This window comes from Nipponia nippon, unplaced genomic scaffold (assembly GCF_047370975.1).
Source record: "Nipponia nippon isolate SJK-2023a ecotype South Korea unplaced genomic scaffold, ASM4737097v1 scaffold_35, whole genome shotgun sequence".
Lineage (NCBI taxonomy): Eukaryota > Metazoa > Chordata > Aves > Pelecaniformes > Threskiornithidae > Nipponia > Nipponia nippon.
This window is the reverse complement of record NW_028262353.1, coordinates 2,906,457-2,934,418: the sequence shown is the minus strand read 5'-3', so window position 1 is coordinate 2,934,418 and position 27,962 is coordinate 2,906,457. Positions and strand designations below refer to the sequence as shown.

At 59.0% G+C, this 27,962-nt stretch overlaps 1 protein-coding gene across 9 annotated transcripts; it reads right to left on the bottom strand.

Moving 5' to 3' along the window:
• Nucleotides 1–437: 437 nt before the first annotated feature.
• On the bottom strand, nucleotides 438–27,892 carry SLC11A2 (solute carrier family 11 member 2). 9 transcript variants are annotated; one of them, XM_087771520.1, is made up of 18 exons: nucleotides 27,587–27,892; nucleotides 26,570–26,742; nucleotides 18,462–18,548; nucleotides 16,996–17,135; nucleotides 16,082–16,207; nucleotides 14,633–14,752; nucleotides 13,456–13,562; nucleotides 12,704–12,774; nucleotides 12,553–12,620; nucleotides 11,992–12,147; nucleotides 11,436–11,594; nucleotides 11,024–11,110; nucleotides 10,413–10,532; nucleotides 10,024–10,173; nucleotides 9,618–9,691; nucleotides 9,316–9,469; nucleotides 7,318–7,371; nucleotides 438–1,515 (listed from the first exon to the last, which is right to left on the bottom strand). In XM_087771520.1, exons 3-18 carry the CDS (start codon nucleotides 18,496–18,498, stop codon nucleotides 1,438–1,440), a joined length of 1,701 nt encoding a protein of 566 aa, XP_087627646.1. In that variant the 5' UTR covers nucleotides 18,499–18,548; nucleotides 26,570–26,742; nucleotides 27,587–27,892; the 3' UTR covers nucleotides 438–1,437. The 9 variants fall into 9 exon arrangements, with proteins under 9 accessions (XP_087627646.1, XP_087627649.1, XP_009470688.1 ...); XM_087771523.1 differs by having other exon boundaries at nucleotides 16,996–17,132; XM_009472413.2 differs by lacking the exons at nucleotides 26,570–26,742; nucleotides 27,587–27,892 and adding an exon at nucleotides 25,795–25,858.
• Between the last annotated feature and the right edge of the window lie 70 nt (nucleotides 27,893–27,962).

Here is a 27,962-nt window from a genome sequence, read left to right as displayed (position 1 = left end):
TAAGCCCGGCTTAGCCTCCGCCCTCGTTACGCGACGCGAATCGAATTAAGCTGCCTTTACCTTTCCAAGCGAATTCCCCACGACGCGGCCACCAAAACGCAATCCCATGGATGGAATTCCCCGCAAAGCCGGGACCGGATCCCGGCACCTCCGAGCACCCGCGGCCCGCGGCTTCCTTACCGTCACTCCAGCGGCTACGCTAGCGAGTGCCGACGGGGCAACAGGAGTATGGAAAAACTGGGAATATAAGGAATTCCTCTTGGAAAAGGGACCGGGAACGTCGGGTTTATTTCTAAAACGGGCCGAAAGCTGAAGAGAAAAGGTTAAATCGAATTTTTTACTGGAAAAGCCCGGCCCTCCGTCGTATTCTTCGCGAGCTGCGGCGCAGCCGGTGCTTTGGGTGAAGTTGGTGCCGAGGGCATGGAAACGAAGGCGGCTTCATTGGGGAAAAGATTTAATTAAACCCGATTTAATTAAGGCAAGATTTGACATCTAAACCCGCCTCCGCCTGGGGCTCCGACCACATCAGCCCGAGCCAAGCGGATAAAAATCGCGTCGCCGCTGGACCTCGAGCTCCGGCTGAGGCCGGGTTCGGGCTCCGGGAGGAGCCCGGCAGCACCCAAAACTTCTTGAAACGCCGGGAAAACGTCTGCGTCCCGCGACCCCTGCCTGCCGTCGAGCGGCGGGACGGAGCCCGGCAGCCAAATTCGGCTTTTGACTTGGACTTCTGAAAGCGCGGAGGTAGATCCCGGCCCCGGCTCGGCTCCAGGCTGGGAAAAGCGCCGGCGGCAGGGAGAAGCAGCCGCCGTCCCGAGGGGGGACCCTCCCGCGGAGCTCGGACGCCGGGGCGGGAGCGGGCGCCGGGAGGGACGGGGGATCCCCCGCCGAACCCCAGCTGCTCGGCGCCGTCCCGCCGCCATTTCTCTCGTTCCTCCGAGTTCCAAGCGCGCCCCTCTATAAAACGGCCGGTAACGAACCGCTGCCCCAGCTCCCGCTTCCAAGCTTGGAATTTTCCCCTAATTAGGGAAAAGTGGATCGGCGTCGCGCCGGTGCTACCGACCAGGCAGGAGGAACGTGAATTGAAATCCGGGAAATATCGACGACTCCCTTCCCCGATCAGAGCAACTATTTGGGGAAAAAAAAAAAAGGGGAAAAAGCGTTTGAGGTACCTAAAAGCAAAGCCCCCCCCGGCCGGCGATGTCGTGGGTCGGAGCGGGGATCTTCCCCCGCGGCCGGTGCCAGGCGCCGGCTCCGCTCGCCGCTCCCGGGCCGGGCCGATCCCGCCGTCCTCCCCGGGAGAAATCCCCGGCTCCGCTCGCAATCCCCAGCCGTGAGCCCGGGTCTGTGCTAAGCTCGAGCGACGGAGGGGAGTTTTCTGCGGCACGAGAAGGGTTTCTGTTAAAACCGGTTCTATCCTTACGACCGCGGCGGCCGGAATCATCTGGCGATGGGCGCGTCTGCGTCGACGTTGTTGAGGAGGAAGAGTTCGGGGCGAGCGGCGAATCCCAGGTGGCGCTGGAAGAGGCGAAGGACAGGAGTTAGAGCTGGGAACAGCCTGAGTTGGGCAGGGTTTAATGAAGCCCGAGTTGAGCCCGGTTTAACAAAGCCCGAGTTGAGCAAGGTTTAACAAAGCCCAAGTCAAGCAGGGTTTAACAATGCCCAAGCAGGGTTTAACGAAGCCCGAGTTGAGCAGGGTTTAATGAAGCCCGAGTTGAGCAGGGTTAAACAAAGCTGAATTTGAGCGGTGTTTAACAAAACCTGAGTTGAGCAGGGTTTAATGAAGCCCACGTTGGACAGGGTTTAACGATGCCCAAGTTGGACAGGGTTTAACAAAGCCTGAGTTGAGCAGGGGTTTAACAAAGCCCGAGTTGAAACTGGTTTAATGAAGCCCAAGTTGAGCCCGGTTTAGCAAAGCCCGAGTTGAGCAAGGTTTAACAAAACCCAAGTCGAGCAGGGTTTAACAAAGCCCAAGCTCAGCAGGGTTTAACAATGCCCAAGCAGGGTTTAACAAATCCCAAGTTGAGCAGGGTTTAACAAAGCCTGAGTTGGGCCGGGTTTAACGAAGCCCGAGTTGAGCAGGGTTTAACGAATCCCGAGTTGGGCCCGGTTTAACAAAGCCCGACAAGAACAAGATGCCCCAACCAGAGACTCGCGCGTTGGTTTAAGCTCAGCTTTAGAGTTTTTTTGATTAAAACCAAAGGCCGTGAGCGCCAGCGGTGAGGAGGGGGACGGAGAGGAGCCGCCATCCCCCGCCCAGGCGCGTCCCTGCGTCCCCGGCGAGGCTGGGCCCGGCCGGGGGGAGGCCGGCAGCTCCGGGGGCGCCGCGGGCGGCTCCTGCGATCCCGTCCCGCTCCCCGGCGCCTTTCCACCTGCAGAACCCAAAGGTTTGGGCGTCCTCGGGTTTCCGTTCTTAGGCCGTCGACCCGAAGCGGCGTTAAGGCGACTTTCCCAGGCGACGGCGAAAGAAATCAGTATTTGAGCTCTCCTGAGACTTGGCCAGGCCGTTACCGGCGCTGGGTAATCACGGGCGCTTAATTAACCTGCAGGGAGCACGGCTGGAATCACCGAGGGGAACGCGCCGCCGCGCTCGGCCGAAGCCGCCGCTCTGCTGCCGCGCCGACCGGCGCCGCCTTGCGCCACGCCCTCGTTAATTAGGGCTCATTAAGCAGCCGGAACGCGACGCGGCGCGACCTTCTATTTATCGGTGAAGCGCTGCGCTGGAAGGGATCTGCCGGCGGCGATGCTCCGGAACAGCCGCTCTCCGCCGCAGAGCATCCCTGCCGTTTAAATTCATTTCCTTCTCGATTTGAATTCCATTTTGGGTGGAGAGGAGCCTTCAGGAGCGCTGATTACACAGCTCGGTTAATTAATTAATGGCCGGTTGCGGGGTGGTCGTCCGCCCCCTCCCGGGGGTGACGGTGACCCGAGGACGTCCCTCCGTCCCTCGGCTGTCGCGAATCAAGGCGGCGGGCGCGAGGGTTTAACAGAGCGAGGCTTCCCGGGCAGAAATGAACCCCGACGGGCTCTCGCTCTCCCCGTGCTTACAAATTCATAAAATAAGACTCGAATACCCCGAGGGAGAGACGCGAGGCGCTGGCAGCGCCTGGCTGCTTCCCACGGGAGCGGGAGGCTCGCCGGGGTGGGAAGGGAAGATCGCGGCGCTCGGAGCGACGCCGATTTCCAGCCGCCGGAGCCGGCGTCGGAGGCCGGAGCGGGGGACGCAGCGAGGCGGCAGCTTCTGCCGCTGCCGGCCTCTTCCCCCGCAAGATTTTTAGACCGCGTGAGAGAATTCGCTCGTCCCTCCGACCTCCCGGCCCACGAACCCACCGGGTTAGTCCGGCTGAGCGCCGCTTTAACTGAACCGGCCGGTACCGACACTCGGGCTTAGCTGCAGCTCAATGAAAGGCTCCGGGGAGCATAAAAACCGATAAAATATATTTTATTTTAAGCTGGTAGTTTGGCCGAGGGGCAGGCAGGAGCAACGCGTCGCCAGGGGCGGAAAAGCCGCTAACGTAAGAGCCGGGAGGGATGCGTGCGCCGCGTCCTGGATCCCACCAAAGCAACGACGGCGGGGAAGGGACGGCGCGGCTCAGGGTGAGCCGATCCCCGGCTCCCGCGGGCACAGCGGACCTGCTGCTGCGGGATCGCGGGGAAGCCAGGAGCAAACAGGAGAGAGGCCGGAGGGTCTGGATCCCGCGGGGATGGGGACGGCACCGGCACGGCACCGTGCACCCCTCCGGGAACTCGTCCTGCCAGCGGGGTCTGTGGATGTCGGAGCTGTTGGGGGTCTCCTTTCCAGCCAGGTATCACTAGCGGTTCAGGGAATCATGGAATCACGGAAGCGTTTAGGTTGGAAAAGGCCTTTAAGACCATCAGGTCCAACCGCTAACCCAGCGCTGCCAAGGCCACCACTAAACCATGTCCCCAAGCACCACATCTCCCCGGCTTTGAAATCCCCCCAGGGATGGGGACGCAGCCCCTGCCCCGGGCAGCCTGGGCCAGGGCCTGACAGCCCTTTGGGGGAGGAGATTTCTCCCCGTACCCAACCCAAACCTGCCCTGGCGCAGCTCCAGGCCCTTCCCTCTCGTCCCAGCGCTTGTTCCTGGGGAGAGGAGCCCGACCCCGCCTGGCTCCGGCCTCCTTTCGGGTGTTGGGGGAGCGATGAGGGCTCCCCTCAGCCTCCTCCTCTCCAGGCCGAGCACCCCCAGCTCCCCCAGCCGCCCCTCACCACCCTCGGGCTCCAGCCCCTGCCCCAGCCTCGCTGCCCTGCCCTGGCCACGCTCCAGCCCCTCCGTGTCCTTCTTGTGGCCGGGGGCCCAGCACCGAGCGCGGGATTCGAGGGCAGCCTCGCCAGTGCCCAGCACAGGGGGACGATCCCTGCCCCAGGCCTGCTGGCCACACTGGTCCTGATACAAGCCAAGATGCCGCTGGCCCTCTTGGCCACCCGGGCACCCTGCCGGCTCCCACCCACCCGCTCTCCACCACCCCCAGGGCCTTTTCCATTTCCCAGCCGCTCCTCCCCACGCCTGCGGCGCTGCCTGGGGTTGTTGTGCCCCGAGCGCAGGACCCGGCCCTGAGCCTTGTTAAACCCGGGCCCAGCGACCCGGCCTGGCCAGGCCCCTCTGCGGAGCCTCCCTGCCCCCGGCAGGTCCATGCTCCCGCCCAGCCTGGGCTCGGCTGCAAACAAAATTCAGAGCAACCCCCCCTAAAAAAAAAGACCCAAGAAGCCAAGTTGAAAAAGTATCTGTCTTTTAATGGAAAAGGTGGTTTGTACAAACTGCTTCAAAGGCAGATACGGGGGGAAAAAAAAAATAAAATCAATTTCACGAGGAGCAGAAGCCAAGAATGAGAACTGGATCCAGAGGCTCCGCCGCAGAGCGACCGTTTTAAAGCCCTTATTTCAGCAGAGCAGCCGGGAGGATCTCTGACGCCTTACAGAGCAAAAATCCCGAATACAGGAAAATCGGAGGGGTCGATACAGCGGGATTACAGAGCCCCTCGGCCACCGACGCGCCTCCGGTCCAACGACCCCCGCCAGCTCCCACCTACAACGCGCACGCCAGCTTTTTGTTCGTGGAAATAGATATAAAACCGACTGGCGTTACAATACAGGGGTTAAATCCCGCTGGAATTTTTGAATTAATAGTTTGAAACCTAGAAATACGTTGTGTTTTAATGCTTGCTCAGTTCGAGGCGGGGGACAAGGCAAGTTCGGCTGGTTTGGCAAAGGGTAGGAACAGCGTAAACGATCCTGCCCGTAATTAAAATGGAGTTTTCTTGCCATGCTTTGAGTTGTGTCACCTGCGTCTACGAAACGCGTCCCTGGCATCACGAAATTCCCCCAAAACTCGGGCAGCGACGGCTAAAACACTACCGAGAGCTCAGGAGGGGAGCGCGCCGCCCCTGCCCGCGCCGCTCCCCTCCCGCCCGCCGGCCGACGAGCTCCACGCCAGCGAGCGAGAAGCCATCCCGCTTCAACCCGAACCGCGCCGCCCGCGGATCGTCTCTCTCCCGGGCTTTGAACGCCGCGGGGGTTTATTTCAGAGAGCAATTCCTCGCCCGGGACTAGAGGGCACACGAGAAACGCCGACGGAGGCGATGATTTCCCAAGAAAAACACGTGAGCGATGAGGGCCGGAGCCCTGGGCTCTCCTGACCAAACTCTCCAAAATAAACCATTGCCCGGGCAGGGAGAAAACCGCGTTCGCTGCTGCGGAGGGGGAAGGTTGCAAAGCGCCAGCATGAGCTGAGCCAGGTCCTGAGCCCGGTCCCGAGCCCGGTCCTGAGCCCTCGCTGCCGGGCTCGGTTCTGAGTCAGCAGGGATATCTACAAGCAGAAGTTGTTTGCGACCCACCGAACCACCCGTACTCGGTCTTTCAGATTCCCAAAAGCATTTTGGTACCCAAAAACCCCTTCGTGGCGCCGGCCCTTAACCGTGCCAGTCGGCCCTTAACCGCGCCAGCCGGCCCCGGCTTCCAGCCGGCCAGAGAAGGGAAACCTCGCTAAAGAAACCCCTGGTTTGCGGCTTCCGACACCCGAGTTTCGTGCTCAAGGCATCTAAAACCACCCCGCCACGCGGGATGCGACCTCGAAATTCATCCGCCGCCGGGAGAAACGACCTTTCCTAATCGCAGAAGCAAAACGTACCGGTCTCTCTATCGGAATTTGCTACATCAGACTTAGGTCGCCTTCCAGGTGAAGGCTTCTCCCGAAAAGGGAACTGAAACTCATTAAATGCTAACGAGGAGGGCAAGGAGAAAGGGTTTGTAGTGAATTTAAAGCGGGGCCAAGCAGGATCGGCAAATAAAATCCTGAGGTTGCGTTACAGCGACGGCCCGCCCGGAGAAGGCTATCGGCATCCTCTGCCATGCGACAATTTTGAGCCATAAACCAGGGATTTTTCCCAACTACGTTTCCATTAATCACACACAGAGGGAATAAACTCACGAAACCATAAATAACCATAAACATGAAAACTCGTTTCCTTTGCTGACCACCAAAGTCACACGCCAGGCGAGTTAAAAAAAAAACCCAAAACCTCAATGACGATAGGAACGCTGAGGTGTCCTTACGGCATTCCGCCCTCGGGGAAGCCGCACGTCGCGTCCGGCCCCGCTCCGAGTTATTTTTCAAGTGAAAAAAACATCAAATCCGGTCAGATGGGGAACGGCAGCCGCCATCTGAGCGCAGAGGTAGACTCGGGACGTAGTGTCACCGCCTCGCGCTTTGCCAAAGCGTCAGCGGCAGGAGCAGCCTTCAAACACGGCCCAAAGGGTGCGTTTTGTATTTCCTAGCTTATTTTTCTAGATTCTCCAAGTTCGGCGCAGGAGCAGCGATTACCTGGAGCTTCAGTGTTTCTGCTACAGGGATTAAATGGCTAAGGGAGGAGAGAGTCTGCCGGTTTGAATGCGCAAACGTAGAGGCGGGAGGAGAGGTCGGGCGGGGAGAGGCGCCGGGCTCGGCACGCCGGGCTTCCCTCCGCGCTGCGGAACGCGGCGGCGCCTGGAAAACCGGCAGCTCCCGTATTGCACAACCGACGTACCGCTACAGGCGGGATGAGAGGTGGTCAGCAAAGAGAACGTCCGACTTTTGAGTATTTCAGCAGCAACGCGTTTCCCAATATGTACATCCGATTATTGTTATTTTTGTTTTACCACGCGTATCCCTTGTGCAAACCGCACATACGTTTGTCTACGTTCACACAGTAAACCATAGAAACGCACTGGCTCTGATGGCTACTCGCTGTGTACGGACACTGCCTCTACTTAGCGGGGTGGGAAGGCGACTCTTCCGTCAGCAGTGTCCTGGTGACGCTTACCGTTGTCCCGCAGGCCAGGACGGAGACTCCCAGGGCAATCAGACACAGCCAGCTCTGCAATTAAAGAAGGCGCCGGTGATTAGGAACGCTGCGGAATATTCCAGAGACCCAAACTCTGCTTGTTTAAGTGTTATCGCCCGCTTGATGGTAGATAAATCGTCATTTGAGGCAACGCGGGTGGGGGTTAGAGGTAAATGAGCGCTGACAGGCAGCACTGATGGATCTCGATCGCTCCCCCAACACCCGAAAGGAGGCCGGAGCCAGGCGGGGTCGGGCTCCTCTCCCCAGGAACAAGCGCTGGGACGAGAGGGAATGGCCTGGAGCTGCGCCAGGGCAGGTTTGGGTTGGGTACGGGGAGAAATCTCCTCCCCCAAAGGGCTGTCAGGCCCTGGCCCAGGCTGCCCGGGGCAGGGGCTGCGTCCCCATCCCTGGGGGGATTTCAAAGCCGGGGAGATGTGGTGCTTGGGGACATGGTTTAGTGGTGGCCTTGGCAGCGCTGGGTTAGCAGCTGGACTCGATGATCTTAAAGGTCTTTTCCAGCCTAAACGATTCCGTGATTCTATGATCTGATGGGTGGATCACTTGGTGGGTAGGGAATTGGACGGACGGTGGCACTCAAAGAGCTGCGGTCAACGGCTCAATGTCCGGGTGGAGAGCGGTGCTGAGCGGGGTCCCTCAGGGTCCGCACTGGGACCAGTATGATCGAACATCTCTGTGATGGACAGGGGGATCGAGTGCGCCCGCGGCACGTTTCGGGATGACACCGAGCTGAGCAGGGTGGTTGGCACCCTGGAGGGGAGGGATCCATCCGGAGGGACCGTGACGGGCTGAGCGGGGGGCCCTGCCCACCTCATGGGGTTCAACAAGGCCAAGGGCAGGGTCCCGCACCTGGGTGGGGGCAACCCCCGGTGTCAGCACAGGCTGGGGGATGGAGGGGTGGAGAGCAGCCCTGAGGAGAGGGACTCGGGGGTGCTGATGGATGAGAAGCTGGCCATGAGCCGGCGATGTGTGCTCACAGCCCAGAAAGCCAAGCGTCTCCTGGGCTGCGTCCCCCACAGCGTGGGCAGCGGGGCGATGGGGGGATTCTGCCCCTCTGCTCCGCTCTGGGGAGACCCCCCTGGAGCCCTGCCTCCAGCTCGGGGGTCCTCAGCACGGGAAGGACAGGGAGCTGTGGGAGCGGGGCCAGAGGAGGCCACGGAGACGATCCGAGGGTGGCACAGCTCTGCTGTGGGGACAGGCTGAGAGCTGGGGGGGTTCAGCCTGGAGAGGAGGAGGCTGCGGGGAGGCCTCGTTGCGGCCTTGCAGTGCTTAAAGGGGGCTGAGAAGAAAGATGGGGACAGGCTTTTTAGCAGGGCCTGTAGCGCTAGGACGAGGGGTGATGGTTTTAAACTAAAGGAGGGGAGATTCAGACTGGATATAAGGAAGAAATTTGTTACGCTGAGGGTGGTGAGACACTGGCAGGGGTTGCCCAGAGAGGTGGGAGATGCCCCATCCCTGGAAACCTTCAAGGCCAGGCTGGAGGGGGCTGTGAGCACCCTGATCTGGTTGTGGATGTCCCTGCCCATGGCAGGGGGACGGACGGGATGGCCTGGAAAGGGCCCTGCCAGCCCAAACCCTTCTGTGATTCCCTGATCGTGCTCTGATTTTACACCTCTGGCAGCAGACAAGACACGCACAGAGGAACTGTGCGTCCTTCCAAAGTCTCTGCCGACCTTTCGCCTGCTGCGGTATTAAATCAAGGCCTTTTTGGGAACAGCCGACTGGTGAATTGCTAAAGAGATGGTCAAAAAGCCGGGGAAACGTTGTGTGGGCGAGCAGGCGCAGCACAGGACAGATTCCTAAGCAAATCTGGCCGCGAAAGCCTCAACTTCCCCATCTGTTCTGACCCTGCGGCCGACTTTAATGCCTGCAAAACGCGACGATATTAATGTAACGGTGAGAAAATGAATCCATCGGCTTATCCTGCCGAGAGGGAGGCCCAGCTTGAACCGGACTTACCAAATAGGCCACAAAGGACAGGTAGATCACGCTGAGAATCCCAGCCCCGACGTACAAAGCCATGTGGTTCAGGGACATGACGTAAGTCACCACGAAGTACATGTTAATGCTACAGATGAGGAGGATCAGCAGGCCACCAGCGATCCGCCAGAACCTGCGAGCAAAATCAGAGCAAAGCGGGGTGAGGCAGAGGGGCCGCTCTTGCGTTCGGAGGAGATGCTCCAGGTCAGGAGGCGAGGAGAGGAACGAAACGCGCGCCCGGGGCGAGCAACGCAAGGGGAGGCGATTCCCGTCGTACTTACAATCCGTTGGCGAAATCATTCATGACGCTGGGCAGGCTGGTGAACGTCAGGACGGGGATCAAAGCGAACGGAAGCTGGAATAAGCAAGAAAATACAGAAGAATAAAGAGTGGAAATTGTTCTGATTATCTGAGCACGGACAAACGTCCACGGTTTGCTCGTATCCGACAGCATTTCCCCAAAGCTATCGTAACGTGAGTCAAAGGGACTTCCCCTGGCTGGAAGAAGGAAGCAATTTTAGGCCCTGGCTGATCCCCTCCGCCTCCCCACAGCAGATCCAACACCTCCTGACAGTAACTCGCTCTGCTCAGCTGCTCCCACAAACCCATAGGCACCAGAAGCTGAAATATTCAGTGCTAAATGTTTTTTTTGGAGACCCGACCCCCAAACCGGGCACTGCCGCTCACCTGGAGGCTCATAAGAACATTTAAGAAGTCGTTCATGCCGGTCAGGTGTTCGACGTCCTGGAAGATGGCGACGAAGAGGGTGGGGGTGATGGCGATGGAGCGGGTCAGCAGCACCCGGGCAAAACGGGACCACCGCAGGTTCAGGAAACCCTGCGGAAAAAACCAGAGCAGCTGCTGGGTGAAAAGAGCCAGGAGGCTTCAAGCGCAGCAGGAAGAAGGGGGCTCGGGGCAGGGTTACAAGCTGATTTGTTTGAAAGGCAGGGCAGGGAGTTTTACGGAGCTTCCAGCAAGAGCTGCGCGTCCAAGGAAGGGGAATCATCAACACGAGCGCTGAAGGCTCGGGTGCAGAGAGAGCGGGGACGCAGGCAGCGGCTAAGAGTGCTAATTACCTCCATGACGAACTGCCCCGAGTACGTCCCCGTCATCGTTGAGCTCTGGCCGGCAGCGAGGATCCCGATTGCCCAGATATAGAGAGCAGCGGGGCCGAAGTAACACCCCAGAACGACGCCCTGGAACAGAGATTGGCAGTCTCACGTCAGTTCAGGCCCGCATCTGAGAGCGGGAACGAGAAAGAGCAGGCGAATTCCCTTGTGCCCAGATTAACCACGGGCGTCGAGTTGAACGAGAAGGAATAATCCGTTTGTAGGAGAGGGAAAAGCATTCCCCGTGTCGGCAGCAGACGAGGCTCCAGTTTAACAAAGCAGGGTCAGGATGGAGGCAAGGAAAAACTTTGCCACGGCCAAGCTAATAAAAGAGGGGAACTGATAGCAGGGAGTCTCTGGGGTCAGGACAGATGCCGCAGGATTAGCAAAGCGATAATTTCGCTTGGGCAAAGGGCTGGGCTCAAGGACCCCAGGGGTCTCCCCCACCTCTGTTTTCGGCAATTCTCTTACAGGTCCCGGCCTTCAACGCTCCCTGTTTACCCAAAAGCAGCCGCCGCTACCAGACGAGGCGTCCGGGCTGGCGGAGAGGAGGCCGTCGCGCCCTGCGGGTCACTCACCCCTTTGTAGATGTCCACTTCCAGCGTCTGGTTGTTGTTTGGGAAGAGCGAGGAGTGCGGGCTGCTGCTGTTCATGCAGACGTTGTTCTGCAACGGCACGAAGGGGCGGGAGGTTGGGTTCGCTCAGCGAGAGAGAAGCGAGGACGAGCAGAAAAGGCTGCACGCGAGGAGCAGCGGGTGCTGGAGGTCCCAAGGTGCTGGGTGCCTCCTCAGACTGGTTTAATTACGGAAATAATCAGCACCCCTGGTCCTTTTTCCCCCCTTTTACGCACAGAATATAGGGGGTCTGCTTGAGCCGGGGCACTGGTAAGGCTCAGAGCCGCCCCTCTGCTCGCACCGTCCCCGTCACTGCTCTACCGGCCCCGCGGTTCGCTGTCGGCCGGTCCCCAGCCAAATCCCAGCCCCAACTCACCACATCCGCGTTCGTCTTTTCAAAGAAGGCCTCAGCGAAGACGGTCACGACAAAGATGTTAATGATGAAGGAGACAAAGAGAGCGATGCAGGACTCGATGAAGAAATACTTATTAGCTTCTCGTACTTCCTTCTTGTTTGCACGGTTCACTTGCCGGGACTGAAAGGGAGACGGTGACAACAGCGGGCTTGAGAAACAGGAATTTGCTATTATATTACTTATATCTGTAATTACATACTTATATCTGTAATTACACGCTGTTTGACAGTGGGACACGGGTCACTGGGCGGGAAGAGAGCAGGCCGGAGGGACGAAAAAGCAAAACCCCAACATTTGCAGAACAAAAAAGTGGCTGCTTTTGCCAGCATGGCTGCGCTAGCCAAGAGACCGCTTCTGGTCCCACATCCGCACGTGAAGGACACGTGTCCCAAAGCTCTCACGGCGTTTCCCATGCCAGGGAGCCCGCCAGCCTCCTCCAGCGGGGTTTGCTGCGTCCCCGCTCCCCGAGGCCGCAACTGCTGGAGCGTTTCGGGCCTCCCGGCGCGCAGCCGCTTACCTTGACCAAGGCGGAGTGCAGGTACATGTTGTGCGGCATGATAACGGCGCCCACGATTCCCACGGCTTGCTCCAGCTGGGGCGTGCCGCAGTTCTGGCAGTAGGGGATGAACAGCCCTTTCAGCAGCTTCTCCTGGTTGGGTTTTACCGTGATATACTGGGCACGGAGACAAAAGAAACAGGGGTATTTGTAGCGCGACGCAAGTCGCGCAGCTGCACATTTGAAGACACTTGAAAGCCAAAACGTGGCCGCTTTGGTAAAAAGCAAAACCACAATGCGCAATCGTCTGGTGGTTACTAAAACCGGGGACGCTGCGCTGAACGGCGCGTGCCCGGCTCCCCGTCGGAGCGGCGGCGTTCAATACAGCCCGCGCTGCGGGCCAGGGCATGAGCCTGCTGACGGCCACGCATCGGAAACACAGACCCAGCTTCAAACGTCCTTAATTTTAAGCGTCCGCACCCCTGTTTTGGTGCCGGTTGGGCACAGGAGGAGTGGCGGGGGGAGAGGGAACGTGTCGCCACCCAGCTTCGGTGGAAACGCGGAGAGAGATGGCCAAGGTACCTCGTATCCAAACGTAAGAGCCATGATGGTAATCAGAAAACCAAAGAACGCTTCCAGTTTTCGCAAGCCTGTGAGAAGAAAAAGGACCATCAGCAAATTGAGAAAAGCTGAATCTCAGATTTAGTTTCCGGAATTCAGAAGGAGAAATTACCATATTTGTCCAGGAAGAGAAACATGAAGGTGTCAGCGATGGTGATGAGCACGCCGCCCCACAGCGGGATCCTGCGAGAGAGCGGCAAGAGCAGACATCAGCTTACAAAACACTTTGACCTCGTCCGCCTGCCGCAGCGCTACTTCAGAGTCCAAAATCTCCTTTTATTTGGGGCGCTTGTTTGGGGATGGAACCGCGTTGCCCGAGGGTTTGTTTGCAGGCTGACAGGACGCTTGGCTGCCCAGGGCAAGGGACCGTAGGTTTGTTTTCTGCACAAACAGCTCAGATAAGAGCTCTCTGCCCGAATCCCGGGAGCAAATCCCGTGTCCACACCGGGAATGTCAGGAGCGAGCGAGACTTTAATAGCTCCTTGGTACAAAATTGTAGCTTTCTGTTATGTTGGCGTTTCCAACCTTCCTGGCCGAAGAGGAGATCTTTCTGGTCGTCCTTTATGAGGAATATAAAATTTGCCAGGAAAGCTGCAGCCCAATTTTGGCACCTATCAGTTCCAGCTAAACTAAAAGCCAGAACCCGCAGTTCTCCTCACAGCCAAAAAACCCCGAAACAGGCACCAAAGGCTGAGTCATCTAAGAGAGCTCGAACAATTTAGATGAATCACCCTCTATAAAGAGCTTATTTCAGAAGATTTATAGGAAATAAATGAGTCTTTTTTGGCAGGCAGAGAGTCACTTTCTTAACCGTGGAGGGGAGCACTCATTTCCTGCCGCCCTCTGACGACAACCCCAACTCACTTCCCCACGGACAGGAGGTTAATAGCAATCGCCGAGCCAATGACTTCTTGCATATCGGATCCGATGATAGCGAGTTCCACCATCAGCCACAGGATAATCCGCGGAACCTGGAGACAAAGAAATAGCCCAAACCGTTGAAAAGAGGGAAAATTTCTTCTCCCTTTCGTTTCCGAGATGAGCACGGGGTTGGGGCGATTGAGCACTCAGGAATGGCCTCTTTTCCCTGCCTCGCTACGGCCGCGGTGTGGAAAACACGTTGACGATTGCCACTTAATGGCTGGTCCGGAGCCAAAATCCAGGTTACCTGTGGCAATCGCCGGAGGAGGCGGCTCCCGGGTCACTTATATAATCTAAATTACTCGCCTCAATACATTGCGCTCATTGCGAGAGTGAAATTGGACGTTTCCGTGTACCGAGGCGCCGGGACTCAGCATCGGAAGGTATTTCTCATAGTCAGCCCAATGACAAAGTCTCAGGTGTTGGATGAGAAACACCAAACTGCACAGAGTTGGGGTCATCGCCCGCTTCCCCCCAGCCCTTTCCCGAAGGACAGCCTCACTCATCCGCAGCTGAACGCGACGCAGAGCCCTTTCTTACACAAGCCGCCGAGATTTCTTAAGCAGGGAAATTTAACAGCCACGGAGCCGTCTTGTTCTGAACGGCCATTTCTCTCCTCATGATTCCTTGAGCTTATTTCAGCTTCGGGAGGCGGCAGTCCCAACAGAAAAGCTGAAATCCGGGGCTTTATTCCTGACTCTGTCTTGCAATTCACTGGCAAATGCCAGGACATTCACCCCACCTCCCTCCTGCTGCTTTCCAAGACGGGGAAGACACCAACGGGACCCGAAGCGTCCCCCGCTGCTCTCCTGACAGCCCAGGTTCTTAACGAGCCCTTCGCTGGTGCTGCATTAGGGCTACAATTAAAACCTTCCTCTCAATCTGCCTTTCTTCCAACCGCGAGAAGAAATCAACTTAACCCCCCAGCTTCTCGGACAGTAAAGCAAGATGTGATGATGAAAATGTATTTTAGCAACCAAAAGAGTTTCTCCTGCGGAGGATTGGGCACTCAACGGGCAGCAGCGACTCCTCGTGAGCCAGCCCCGGTGAGAGCGCGACACGGCCGCGGGCTGTGGGCCCAGCCGAAGAGCCTCTCCGTCCCGCCGAGGAGCTCACCCACCTTCTGGTACTGCCGGTTGCAGACTTCGGCGAGGTGCAGCCCCGTCACCACCCCCAGCCTCGCCGCCAGCCGCTGCAGGAGCAGCCCGATGATCGTCGCCAGCATCAGGACCCAGAGCAGCTGAGGGAGACACAAAGGCGGGAGTGGGTGCGCCGGGGCAGCAAGAAACGACAGCCATGAACGAGGTCCCGGGTGCCCTAGGACGCCTGCGCCCCGCATGTGCCTTTAGGAGTCACAGGCCTTTTAAAATACACGTTATTGACATTCGGAGGTGGTTTTATGTGCCCGGGGCTGGCACTGGAAGGATCCACATGCGTATAAAGCCAGGAGCCACTGCTGGAGAGGGCACATGAGAGCGCCTCACTCTCCCCACCTTCGGCCGGTCACAACTGGTGTTCCCCAGGGCTCCGTACTGGGACCAGTTCTGTTTAATATCGTTATCAATGAGGGGATCCGTGCCCCCTAAGTTTAAAGAGGAGCCCAGGCTGGGCGGGAGCGTGGATCTGCCGGGGGCAGGGAGGCTCCGCAGAGGGGCCTGGCCAGGCCGGGTCGCTGGGCCCGGGTTTAACAAGGCTCAGGGCCGGGTCCTGCGCTCGGGGCACAACAACCCCAGGCAGCGCCGCAGGCGTGGGGAGGAGCGGCTGGGAAATGGAAAAGGCCCTGGGGGTGGTGGAGAGCGGGTGGGTGGGAGCCAGCAGGGTGCTCGGGTGGCCAAGAGGGCCAGCGGCATCCTGGCTTGTATCAGGACCAGTGTGGCCAGCAGGACCAGGGCAGGGATCGTCCCCCTGTGCTGGGCACTGGCGAGGCCGCCCCTCGAATCCCGCGCTCGGTGCTGGGCCCCCGGCCACAAGAAGGACACGGAGGGGCTGGAGCGTGGCCAGGGCAGGGCAGCGAGGCTGGGGCAGGGGCTGGAGCCCGAGGGTGGTGAGGGGCGGCTGGGGGAGCTGGGGGTGCTCGGCCTGGAGAGGAGGAGGCTGAGGGGAGCCCTCATCGCTCCCCCAACACCCGAAAGGAGGCCGGAGCCAGGCGGGGTCGGGCTCCTCTCCCCAGGAACAAGCGCTGGGACGAGAGGGAAGGGCCTGGAGCTGCGCCAGGGCAGGTTTGGGTTGGGTACGGGGAGAAATCTCCTCCCCCAAAGGGCTGTCAGGCCCTGGCCCAGGCTGCCCGGGGCAGGGGCTGCGTCCCCATCCCTGGGGGGATTTCAAAGCCGGGGAGATGTGGTGCTTGGGGACATGGTTTAGTGGTGGCCTTGGCAGCGCTGGGTTAGCGGTTGGACTCGATGATCTTCAGGGTCCTTTCCAACCGAAGCGATTCCGTGATTCTATGATTCTCTGGGTTGTTTTCAGCTCAGCAGCAACAGCAGCCCTATTGGTGCTCCTGCCCTAAAATGCGGATGGGTACATGGGTTGCACAACTTACAGCCCTTAATCTGTAGGTTTCTGTACTGACCTTAAATCCCGCGACAGCCCCAGACTGTAAATCCGACTCGATGTTGCCCGGATCCAGGTAGGCAATGCTCATCAGAAAGCCCGGCCCCGTGAAAGCCCAGAGCTTGCGGAAGCTGAAGCACGAGTGCTATCGAAGGGGAGAGAGGATCGAGACATTGGACGTCAGCCCTGCAGTGGAGCCCCCTCCTAACGCAGGGGACGTGTCAACCCGCGAACCACCCCAGCTAAATAATAATAAATATATAATAACATAGTAATATATATGTATATGAATAAATAATTAAAAATGACAAGAGACAGCCAGGGTTTGATTTTCATTTCCTCACTGCCACAAGAGAAAGCGGGGCTCCTAAGATCAGTCTGTTCTTTAATCCAGTCCTAAACTCTCCAGCAACCTCTGGTCCTAATCTAAAGAGTTTAGGACCAGACTCTGGGACAGCCAAGGACAGGCTCTCGGCTGGGAGGTGAATCCTCCTGCTCCTGCAGCCGAAAATCCTGCCTTGCCGCTTAATCAAAAGCAAAGAGGGCGCCTACACCCCCCTGCGACGGGGCCAATGCTGTGACAAAGGCCAGCAAAGCGCTCTCCTTGATAAGGGGACAAAGAACCAAGGTCCCCCTCCCCTGGGGCTACAAACGAGACATTTCTCCGCTCTTTGGAAGATGTTCCTGCTGGGAGCTTTGCAGGAGACAAATCCTGCGGGATGAATCATTAACTCCGCAGCAGGCACGGGAGATCCCGTTCCCTCTTCTCCCCCAGATCCCCATCCAGCAGCCTGGCTACCCTCCCCAGCCCGGGCAAGAAGGGGAATCAGCGCCCAAGGGAATGATTCACGTGGATATCAAGCGCTTGCAGATTTTTTTTCCGATGGGATTTTCCTATCGGAGCGAGCGGAGGAGGGGCCCAGCCGCACTCACCGTTTCATCGTCGGGAATCGGGATCTTGCTGTCGAAGTAGGTGGTAAAAGGCTCCTCCGAGGAGGCGTCCGGTGGCTGCAGTGGGTTCATGCTGCTGGAGATGGTGCTGACGACCTCCCCGTTCTCCCCGGAGCCATCTTCTGGAGGGGGGAGAGAGAAGCAGGAAAGGAAGGAGTGAGTCAGGAACCCTGGAAACACAGAAAAACCCAGCAGGGGCCTGGCAAGACCCACAGGCAGAGCAAAAGGAGAACGTCCTGCCCTCACAGCTAATGCTAATCGGGCTATTCAGAGACAATCAAACGAAAATAATCCGTACTGCTGCGAATCCACCCTAGGAGCCCACGCTGCCTTGCCTGAACGCTCCCTCTCCCACATGGTGAGAGAAGGCCAGCTAGCCGGCAGCTTATTTACTCAGATTAATTGAAAAAAAAAGCCGTCACGGGGCACTGTGCGATGTAATGACAGCCCCGCCGCACTACCGTAATGATTAACCGGGACCCAACAAGCCCGATCCAAGAGAAACCCACGGCTATTTTTGCACCATTACGGAGAGCGTTACCCCGAACTCTCCCGGCTGAACAGATCCGTCTGCGATCTGCCATCTGAAAGGACCCTGCCACCCTGCGGAACCCTGTTCCTATGCGGAATCCCGTTCCTATGCGGAATCCCGTTCCTACGCGGAATCCCGTTCCTATCCAGGCATCGCACAATGCAGCACTTGTTCGGAAGCAAGTGACAGTCAGGAGACTGCCTGACCGTTTTCCCTTCTCCTAAGCCACGAGGGGCAGGTGGGAGAGCCAGCCCCGATGAATTTTCAGGACAGTTTCTAAACTGAACCGGTGAGGAAGGCGTGCGGGGTTGCTCCAGCGATGAAAACGCACAGTCCCCCAGATTACGTGTTACGACTTGCGATACCACCCGATTCCTCCCCTGCCCACCTTCGGCAAAAAGCCCCTTCTCCCGAATCGAGCCAATACTCACTTTTGCTCTCCCTACGTGGCATTGTGCAGTGTGCGTCCCGAGCGCCCGGCCTTTGTAAGAGGACTACAAACCCTGGCCAGCTCTTTTACCAACTTTCCTATTGCATCATCAGAGCAAACCGAAGTCGATTGCTCCTCCTTTTTCCCTGCCTCCCAAATACCTCCCGGGGCTGCCTGCCCTGCCGGCAGAGTTTACATAAAGGATTTAGAGCTACCTGCGTGTGCGCGGGCAGGTGAGAGATGGGGCTGCGCAAGATGGGCTTGTTCATCACGTTAAGCGAGGCCGAGGGAGCCCGGGCAACTGCAAATCTCCTGGCGGGGTCACCTCAAAAGCCTGAGGGTTTGTGTTCGCTACAATAATCGAGTGTACGGGGCAGTAAACGGGCACACCGAATCCCTGGGGTGGTTTTTGCAGGATGAAGGAATTAGTTAAATTAAAGGTCGATGGATGAGAGCAAACCTGCTGTGCCACAAAGTGAGCCTTACCGTAGGACGCCTTCTGGTCCACGTCGGAGTTCCCCATGGTGGAACCCTTCCCGTGGCCTGGAAACTGGTTCAGATTGGCCACGTTGGCTGCAAAGGAGAGGGGGGAAAAAAACCTGTCACAGAGGAGAATAAAAACCTACAAGAAAGCCGACCCAACCGACAGCTCCTGGCAGGGACAGATCCACTTCCCCGGCCCTTTTCCAGCTTTGAAGAACCTCGCAGGGCCGGGAAAGGAGGTTTTTTTCCCCGGACCTGCTTGGAAACTCCTGTTGCAACAACACGAAGAAGGGGTGAGTGGAATGACCGGGCAAAGCAAGACGACAGAAGGGTTTGCAAGCAGCCAGGCTCAGGACGGTGCCTGTTGTGAAACTCCAGCTAAGGAAACAAGAGTGGAATTTCCTTTATGTGTAAAAATGACATACCATCCCTCCCCTTCCAGGCACGGTTATTACATCTATACCCCACCCTTCACAGGGCATCTGAAGTTTCTTTTAAGGGCACGATGTAACTCTTTCATCACAGTATATTTTTAAATCCAACCACGCAGAAAGGAACCAGGACCTGGTACGGGACTTTGGGTGAAGCCGGCGTCCTCCAGGCTTTAAAAGACTGAACACCCCCCCAGCCTCTCAAGGACAAGCCAAAATACCAACAGTATATACGTTTGGTATGTAAAGCACTTAATCTCCCTGAAAGCCCGTTGTATATTAACAGGAAATTTCCTTACAGCAAGGCAATATTGGTTCAGTGAAGACATAAAAGGAAAACATTAGCCAGGAATTCATTTTAAGTGATTCGAACCAAATTTAAGTTTTCAAACATTAATTCCCCGTTCCATAACCAGCTCCGAAGGCGGTCTGTAACCAAGCTGGGCGCGCTAAAATAATCCCGAGAGGGTTGCTTCACGCAGGGCTGGGGCGATACCGTTTCTTGTAGGCAGGGCTACAATTGTTATTTATCTATTCAAATATCCTCGAGATTTTAAAGCGTTGACTCTAGGCCAACAGGGTGAATAAAGCACGCTCCGTGCCCCGGGAGCTCTGAACTCTGCCCGACTCGCCGCCCGCGCCCGCCAAGGCGCAGCGCTCGAGGAAGGACTTCGCTTATTCCGCCAAATAACGCCCAGCGTTTGCTCGGGACGAGCACGTAGGAGAATTCACCCGTGCCGGTGCGGACCGAGGCATTGAGGTTTCACCAAACCGCGAGATTTCCCCTCTCGCTTTTTTGGCTGCCGCCCCTGCAGCTGCACGCCGGCCAGCTCTGCCTCTCCCGCGGAGCAGAAACCAGGTTTGAAATGCCACCAAATCGCTACGCGCTTGTACGTAACGGTGAGTAAATCTCTCCGGCCACCTCGGCCCACGGAGAGGACGGGGCCGCCTCTCCAGCCTCCATGCCTCTGCCCAAGACCTCTGATGCCCTGTTTGGACGGGGCCGACCTCAAGGCTGGAGCAAAGCTTTTATCTTTGCACACACTTAGGCTATTTTCTTTCTTTACAGGCTCCTTTGCAAGCACAGCCCTAAAGGCTTCCATTACAAAAAAAAGCGCTAAAGTTTAGCAATAAGCCACCTTTTCCCCAAAATCCAATTCCTTCAGGAGGAACAGTGCTTACCCTGGCAGCAAGTCCCACGAAACACTCACTCCATTAATAAAGGCGAAGAGGAAGAAGATCACATGGCGAACACTCGTTACGGTGTGGGACTGACCTAAATATCTCCTTGCAAAACATGTCCCGGCTTGGGCGGGAGCGAAATTGGTTCCCCTATCACCGCCGGCAGCTGCCGAGCTCGTGATGGGCTCATTCACAGCCCGGCGCAAGGGAACGCTTTCCCACGCGTGCCGGCTTGGAAACGCTGCCCGCAGATCCTTCTCCCACGGAGCTCCAATAAGAGCAGCCACCGGCTGCAGGCAGATGGGAATATTTGGCACGCTTCCAGCCTTGCTGGGAACCGGAGAGCGGTCACAGAATCACGGAATCGTTTAGGTTGGAAAAGACCTTTAAGATCATCAAGTCCAACCGCTAACCCAGCGCTGCCAAGGCCACCACTAAACCATGTCCCCAAGCACCACATCTCCCCGGCTTTGAAATCCCCCCAGGGATGGGGACGCAGCCCCTGCCCCGGGCAGCCTGGGCCAGGGCCTGACAGCCCTTTGGGGGAGGAGATTTCTCCCCGTACCCAACCCAAACCTGCCCTGGCGCAGCTCCAGGCCCTTCCCTCTCGTCCCAGCGCTTGTTCCTGGGGAGAGGAGCCCGACCCCGCCTGGCTCCGGCCTCCTTTCGGGTGTTGGGGGAGCGATGAGGGCTCCCCTCAGCCTCCTCCTCTCCAGGCTGAGCACCCCCAGCTCCCCCAGCCGCCCCTCACCACCCTCGGGCTCCAGCCCCTGCCCCAGCCTCGCTGCCCTGCCCTGGCCACGCTCCAGCCCCTCCGTGTCCTTCTTGTGGCCGGGGGCCCAGCACCGAGCGCGGGATTCGAGGGGCGGCCTCGCCAGTGCCCAGCACAGGGGGACGATCCCTGCCCTGCTCCTCCTGGCCACACTGGTCCTGATACAAGCCAGGATGCCGCTGGCCCTCTTGGCCACCCGGGCACCCTGCTGGCTCCCACCCACCCGCTCTCCACCACCCCCCCGGGGCCGTTTCTGTTTCGCCGCCGCTCTTCCCCGTGCCTGCGGCGCTGCCTGGGGTTGTTGTGCCCCGAGCACAGGACCCGGCCCTGAGCCTTGTTAAACCCGGGCCCAGCGACCCGGGGTGCCCGGATCCCCTTTATCGTTGGTAACGACGTGAAACGGGACTGGTCCCAGTACGGAGCCCTGGGGACGCCACTGGTGTTATTCATTCACCTGTGGTTCTCGCCTGTGACACCACTGTCACGAGAAAGACACTGAAAACGCACCCGAGGGATGTTTTCTGCCCGTTCTGACTCCGCGCCTGGGTGCTTTTCCAAAGGAACGGCTCTGGTGACACCCTGCTGCCGCTCTCAGCGCCGATGAAATTAGAGGATAAAGAAATTGCAGATAAAAGAGGTTGGGATTTATCGCTCCTCCTACCCGTAACCTCAAGCAATTCCTCAACACCAGGCATGGGCTCGCCGGGCCACATTCTGCCTCCTGGAAGTAAAACACTCACCGTAACCACAGCTGGGTTTGACTTTATACACCTTATTCACACTCGGGCAAGGCCGCCGCCTTCCCAGGAGGAATATTGCTTGGAATAAGACAAAAAGCCAAGAGCAGAATGTCATGAGGTTGCTCTAATCAAAAGAGCGAAGACACTAGCGCCGTTGTCTAGGCCTTCGCTACTCGCTGAGCGAACGACGGATCCTTCTTCCCTCTACACCCTCCCTTTTCCCCGATGAAAGCCTCGGTCCAACGGGTCCTTTCGTCTTGACAGTGAGAAAGGCAGCAAAGCCGACAAGGGGAAAGGCGAGGAGCCGACGGCTGCTTGCTCATCCTCAACCTGGAGACACGGGGGTTTGTTAGAGTCTTGTCCCACGCTGGGAGTGGTTCCTGCCATTGAGATTTCTGCATTTGATGTCAGGCTTTGAACTCGGCCGGTTCCTGCGGGCCACGCTGCGATCGTTAACTCTTTTAGAGCGGTTTTAGGGCCGATGTCTCGTTAGCACGGTGTTTTGTTCGTACGCAGGTACCTCCGGGCAGCCCTTGACGTGGTCACACTGAAAACCCCACTCCATTCCTTCCAGCTCACGTTCTACAAATCACACAGGGCAGCCCTGAGCACAACAAACCTACCAAAACCGGAGCAGACAACCCGGTTAACCACTCACCGTCCCAACTCCTTGCCCACACAACCGGGTCAGCCCCTCACCTGCTTTCCCGACGCCCACGTCGCTCTACCGGCACCAGCATCGCCAGGTCCCAGCCCTGGAAAAGCTTTTCCTCCATGCGGACCAGGCGGAAAATCACCCCAGGGCGGCAGCAGCCTGGGTTTGTCCCTGTGGGATTCCTCCTCGCTCTCTCGCCCATGCTCCTGCTGATGGCCAGAGGTGATAAAAGCCGGCTGTGACATTGGCTTCGCTGCCATCGCTGAGGGTTGCGCCGAGGCGGGTCACCTGGCTGACTCCTAAACGGGACGGACGAGCTCGTTCCCTAATTGTTCACCCCGGACCATGCACTTGAGCCGGGAGATGCCCTGGATGCGGGAGGGCAGCGAGCTGGGGCGCGGGGGGACGAGCCCACCCTGCTCACCCCCATGTCCCCTCCTAGAAAGACAGAGCGCGATGTATTTATTTCTACGGAAGGAGAAAAACACCTGGGAAACAACCCTCTGGAAGCAGGGAGCAGCTCTCCTCCCCAGCCTGCTCGATCCCAAGGAGCCAGCCCCTGCAGCAGCTCCCCGTTGCTCCCCTCTGCTTTTTGTAAGCGTGGAAAGGGGGGGGCTGATGCACGCCTGAGACTTCAAGTATTTTCACAGCACGCAATAAATCAAACTGATGGAAAAGCTCTATTCTAGCAGCAGCCATGAGGCTCGGGGATTAAAAACGCCCTCAGAAAACACGAGGCAGCACCTGAGACTGAAAACTTTGGTTAAGAAGTGCTGTAAAGTGGGGAAAAAAGGGGTGAGCAGTGAGGCTGAGCCCTGGGAGCACCCCACGGGGTGGGGCGGCGGGGCTGAGGGTCGTCGTATCGCCCTGGATGCCCCAAGCCTCGTCCCGCATCGAACACGGAGCCGTTATCTCATCGCCGACCGCAGCGTCCCGCTCTCCCAACCAAGTCCTGCGCCCAAGAGCTCGTTTGAGGGTTCCCCCGGCCCGTTTAACGAGCTGCGCTCACTGCAGGAGAGATCACCCCTCCTCTGAGGAAACCTCTGGCTTGCAGTCACGCCTGGACTTTGGTCGGGGACTGCAGCTCCGGAGGGTGAGGCTGAGTATGCGAATCCCTGCCAGGGTCATGCTGACCTTCGCCGAGCTCGGTCCGGCATCGGACAGCCGGCAGAACCGCACCGGGAGCCATCGCCACCGGCCGGCCTCGTCCTCCCCACCGCAAGAACCCGAGGCAGGCGGCGCAGTTTGGACGGCGGGGACGCTCGACTGTGGCTCTGCGGCGATAAGCGGACGCGAAACGCGTGTCCTGGATGGCTCAGCCCGGGCAGGCAGAGCTGCAGGGGCGGCTGCTGAGCGAGGCAAGGCTTTGAGAGCCGCTCCCTCCTCGCACCCCCAAGCCCCGCTGCGAAGTTCGGATACAAACAGCGTCGAGCCCTCGGATGCGTGAGGGAGGAAGCTGGGGTGACCCGGGCCGGCTTCATCCCGAACCCCGAGGGGAGGGCACAGCGCCGGGGGATTGATGCGACCCAGCCCTCGGGGAGGAAGGCAGAGGATGAGGCTCAGGATGAGGCTCGGGGGCGTCTGATCCCGGCCCCGGCCCCGGCGCTGGCCGGCCGGCAGCGGTTTCAGTGGGGTGGGGAGAGGCTCGGAGAGCCCCCGGGGCCAGGGGACACCCCAAGGTCACCGAGCGCCCCGGGAGCCTGGGGGTCCCTGAGCCCCAGCGAGGGGTGGGGGGCAGCGCCCAGTGGCTCCATGGCAAAAGTGACCCGGGGATCCCGCAGCACACCCAGGGGATCCCCCAGGGATCAGTGGGGGGGAGGATCCCCCACCCCAGCACATGCAAGGGACCCGCCCAGGGATCAACCGAGGGGGGATCATCCCCCAGAACACCCTGGGATCCCGCAGGGATCACTCAAGGGGGGGGAGATCCCCCCCAGCACATGCAAGGGACCCCCCAGGGATCACTCAATGGGGGGGATCCCCCAGCAATCACCCGAGGGCGGATTCCCCCCCCCCCCCCCCCCCAGCACACTCAGGGATCACCCAAGGGACCCCCCCCCCACACACACACCCCCAGGGGACCCCCCAGGCTCACCCGGGGGGGATCCCCCCGCCATGCCGCAGCCCCCGGGGTACGCCCAGCTCCCGCCGCTCACCGCCTTGGCCGCCCCCGGCCGCCCCGGGCCCCGCTGCCGCCTCATGCCCCGGCTGAGGCCCACGCTGCTGCCGCCGCCAGCTCAGCCCTGCTCGGTTCGTCCCGCCCCGTGACGCGGCTTGGCGCGACCGGGGACACTGGTCACGGTGCAGGGGACACCAGGCCCCGGTGCTGGGGACAGGGCGCCGGTGCAGGCAGCGGTGTGGGGGGACACGGAGCCCTGGTGCGTGGGGACACAGCGGTCCCCTCCTCGACCCCCAGCCCAGGCCCGGGACCTGATCCTGCTCCGAGATTTCTCCCACAGTGGCTTATTCCGCCCCAAAACGCGGATCCGTCAGGAGCCAGCCGGCTCTGCCAGCACCTTGCCAACCTCCGCAGTGCTTTTCATGCCAGAAACCCAAATTTCTAGATTTTTGGCTGCCGGCAAATGGCTGCAGACACAGTTACGTGTTAATTATTTCCGAATGCAGCTGTACCTCACAAAGAATACTCCGTATTTGGGGGGGGAAGCGTCTTGATTTGGCTTTTGTTTGGTTTTCTGTCTTTTTTTCCAGAGAGAAATGCTCCTCTCTCACAGAATTCCTCTTACTCTGCACATTCCCTCGAAAACTTAGGATAATTTTTCTTAAGCAACCCCTTCCTGAGAACTAAAACAACAGATTTAATCGGTGAGACACACAAGAAACCTGCCAGCCTGGGAGCAGCACGGTATCGCTTCCAGCGGCACGCCAGCGCTCCATGCTCTTATCTCCACCATCCCGACCTTTTAATTTCGGTAGATCACCGAGAGCGCTCGTTTGGAAGCACGGCCTGACCGCGAACAGACGGGAGAGTGCGTGGGGATCTGGGCTAACGGAGCAGGCCACCCCGACCTGCACGGGAGAAGCCACTCGATAAAAACCAGAGCCCTTGGCCGAGCAAAGCTGCCGGCAGTGGGGAAGGCAGCTCCTTGCTTTTCCCAAACGCGAAGCTTTTGCAACCCACGTTCCTTATTGTTTAAACACAAAAAAAAAATGACGGGATGCTGCTGAAATGACCGAATCCTGGAAAAATAAGAGGAGAAATCCGGGAAAGGGGGGCTGCGGATTTAACCTTACCTCTGACCTGACAGCGTGGGCATTGGCGAGGAAGATTAAAACCAAACCGCAGCGTCGCTCCCACACGGGAAGGCGACTGCGGCCCCCGCTCCGTGCCGGCATGCCGCCCGGCCTCGCGAAAAGTGCCTACAGGTGCGAGAAACCTCGCAGAAGGTGGTTTACCAACAGCTTTGGGCCTGAAGCTGGAAAATGTACATTATTCCCCAAATCCCAGGGTATTTTGGGATGAGGGTGATGCCTCCCATCAGCAAGACGGCCCTGCAGGGATGGCAAGCTTGCCGGGGTCGGCGTTTGCCGTACTCACTCAATTCGCAGCTGGGCGAGCTCTGCTTGAGGGTGTATTTCTTGGGCATAGCGTCACCGCTTCTCTCTCGGCGGTTTCTGGGAGCAGACCGCCCGCTCAGCGTCCCGCTCCCTATATACCAGGTGTCCCCACCCTTCCCCGCCGGCTCCCCTCCCTCTCTCCTCCGCCCGCAGCACCCGCGCTGATCCAGCGGTGCAGAGTTCCCCGAGGGGAGCTCGGCAGACAATTCAAAGTCTTCCGAAAACAACCGCATCTGCTTCATCCTTATCGTTTATTAAGTAATTATAAAAAACCGCTGAGTTAAGGGGGGTTAAGAGGACAGCTGAACGCTTTGATGTGGAGCCTTGTCCCCGTGGCGAGCGGCTGCGTTGGGCTCGGGGGGAAAGGTGGGTTACGCGCTGCCCAGGGCACATTATCGACCCAGGAGGCTCAATTAAAAGGCCGTTTGGTTCGAGCATCGGACATGCTCTGGTAATTAATACGTGAGATGGCCTGGACTCTGCTCCACCGGAGTTATTTGAAAGATTAGAGCCCAAACTGGCACTTACGGGGCATTTTCCAGCTGCCGGTACGTGCAGCGCTGATAAGACGCGATCCCTTCCCGGCTTGGATCAATACAATCCATTATCAGCGATCCCCGCTGGTCCGAAACCCGCCGAGGCAGAGCGATAACCCTGGGTTTGTCAGTTATTTTTTCTTTTTCCTTTGTAAAAAAGGGCCCCCGGTGCCTTTTTCTGATAAGCAACAGCTGAATGCGCAACACTTCAAGACTCACCAGGCAGGAGGGCAATGACGCGGGCGTGCGTGACCGGCGCCACGCGCTCCGGTGTCCCGGGGCTGCCGGAGGGGAGCGCGGGGGTTCTGGGCTTTGGCCGGAGGGAGGAGAGGGTGCTTGGCTGGAAAAAGCATCCCTGAGGATTCACGGAAGACGGAGGAGATGCCAGAGACCTGGAAAGAGGCAACGTAGCGCCTGGTTTTAGCGATGCCAGCGGGGAAAGGAGTTGGAAGACCTTACGGGTGGGGGTAGAAGCAGCGTTTTTTTCCCAAAAGGCCTTTGACGCCGTTTCTTACGGCGCTTAGAATCGAGAAAACAAACGTGACCCATATGAAACAACCCAGGGGCAGCTGCAGAACTGGTTCGGTCGCTCAGCGTGCAGGTTGTCTGTGGGAGGGACAGACAGACGGAGGCGTCCCACGCGGCTCCGGTGTCCGGACCGGCTGCGTGCCAGGGAAGCCGAGGCAGAGCAGGGGGAGCCACCCGGGGCTGGGACCGCGGGGCTCTGGGGGGGACCACGGCCCCATCGCTGCCATGCTGCCGCTCCCTGGGGACCCACAGAGGGGATATGATCTCCCTGCCAGCGCCCGGAGCTGGGCAGCAGCAGCCGATGGCAACTCACAGCCCCATCACGGGCAGGGGCACCCCTCCAAGGGGCAGGGAGGGGGTTTAACCCCCAGCCCCGGTGCTCAAAGGGCCTGGGAACGGGCTTAAGCCCTGGCCCAGTGCTCAAAGGGCCCAGGAAGGGGTTTAACCCCCAGCCCCGGTGCTCGAAGGACCACGGAACAGGTTTAAACCCAGGCCCTGGTGCTCGAAGGGCCAAGGAAGGGGTTTAAGCCCCAGGCCCTGGTGCTCGAAGGGCCAGGGAAGGGGTTTAGGCCCTGGTGCTGGTGCTCAAAGGGGCCGGGAATGGCTTTAAACCCTGGCTCGGGTGCTCGGAGGGCCAGGGAATGGGCTTAAGCCCCGGCGCCAACCACCTGCTGCAGCAGGTAAAGGGGGAGAGGGTGCCCGGCTCACCTCGCCTGCCTTCACCATCTACCCTAACGCGTAACCACCAGGCGCCGCCGGGAAGCCACGGGCCAGGAACGGGCAGGGGCAGCCCGGGATAAGGCCGCGGCCCCCCCGGCGCTGCTCCCTGGGCCTTAAAACAGCGCTGGAGAGGGGAAACCGCCGGCGGGGGCGGTGGCCCGGGCTCCGCGGGGGCTCCGGGGGGTGCCCGGCCCCCAGGTACCGGTAACGGGGCCCGGGGAGCTCAGCCCCGGCCCCGCTTCGCGCCCCGACGGCCCCAAGGCGCCACTTCCGCATGCGGTCACATGACCGGCAACGGGGCGCTTCCGCCCGCTCTCACGTGAGCGCCGGCGCTTCAGCCAATCAGCGCTCAGCCCCCCGCGCT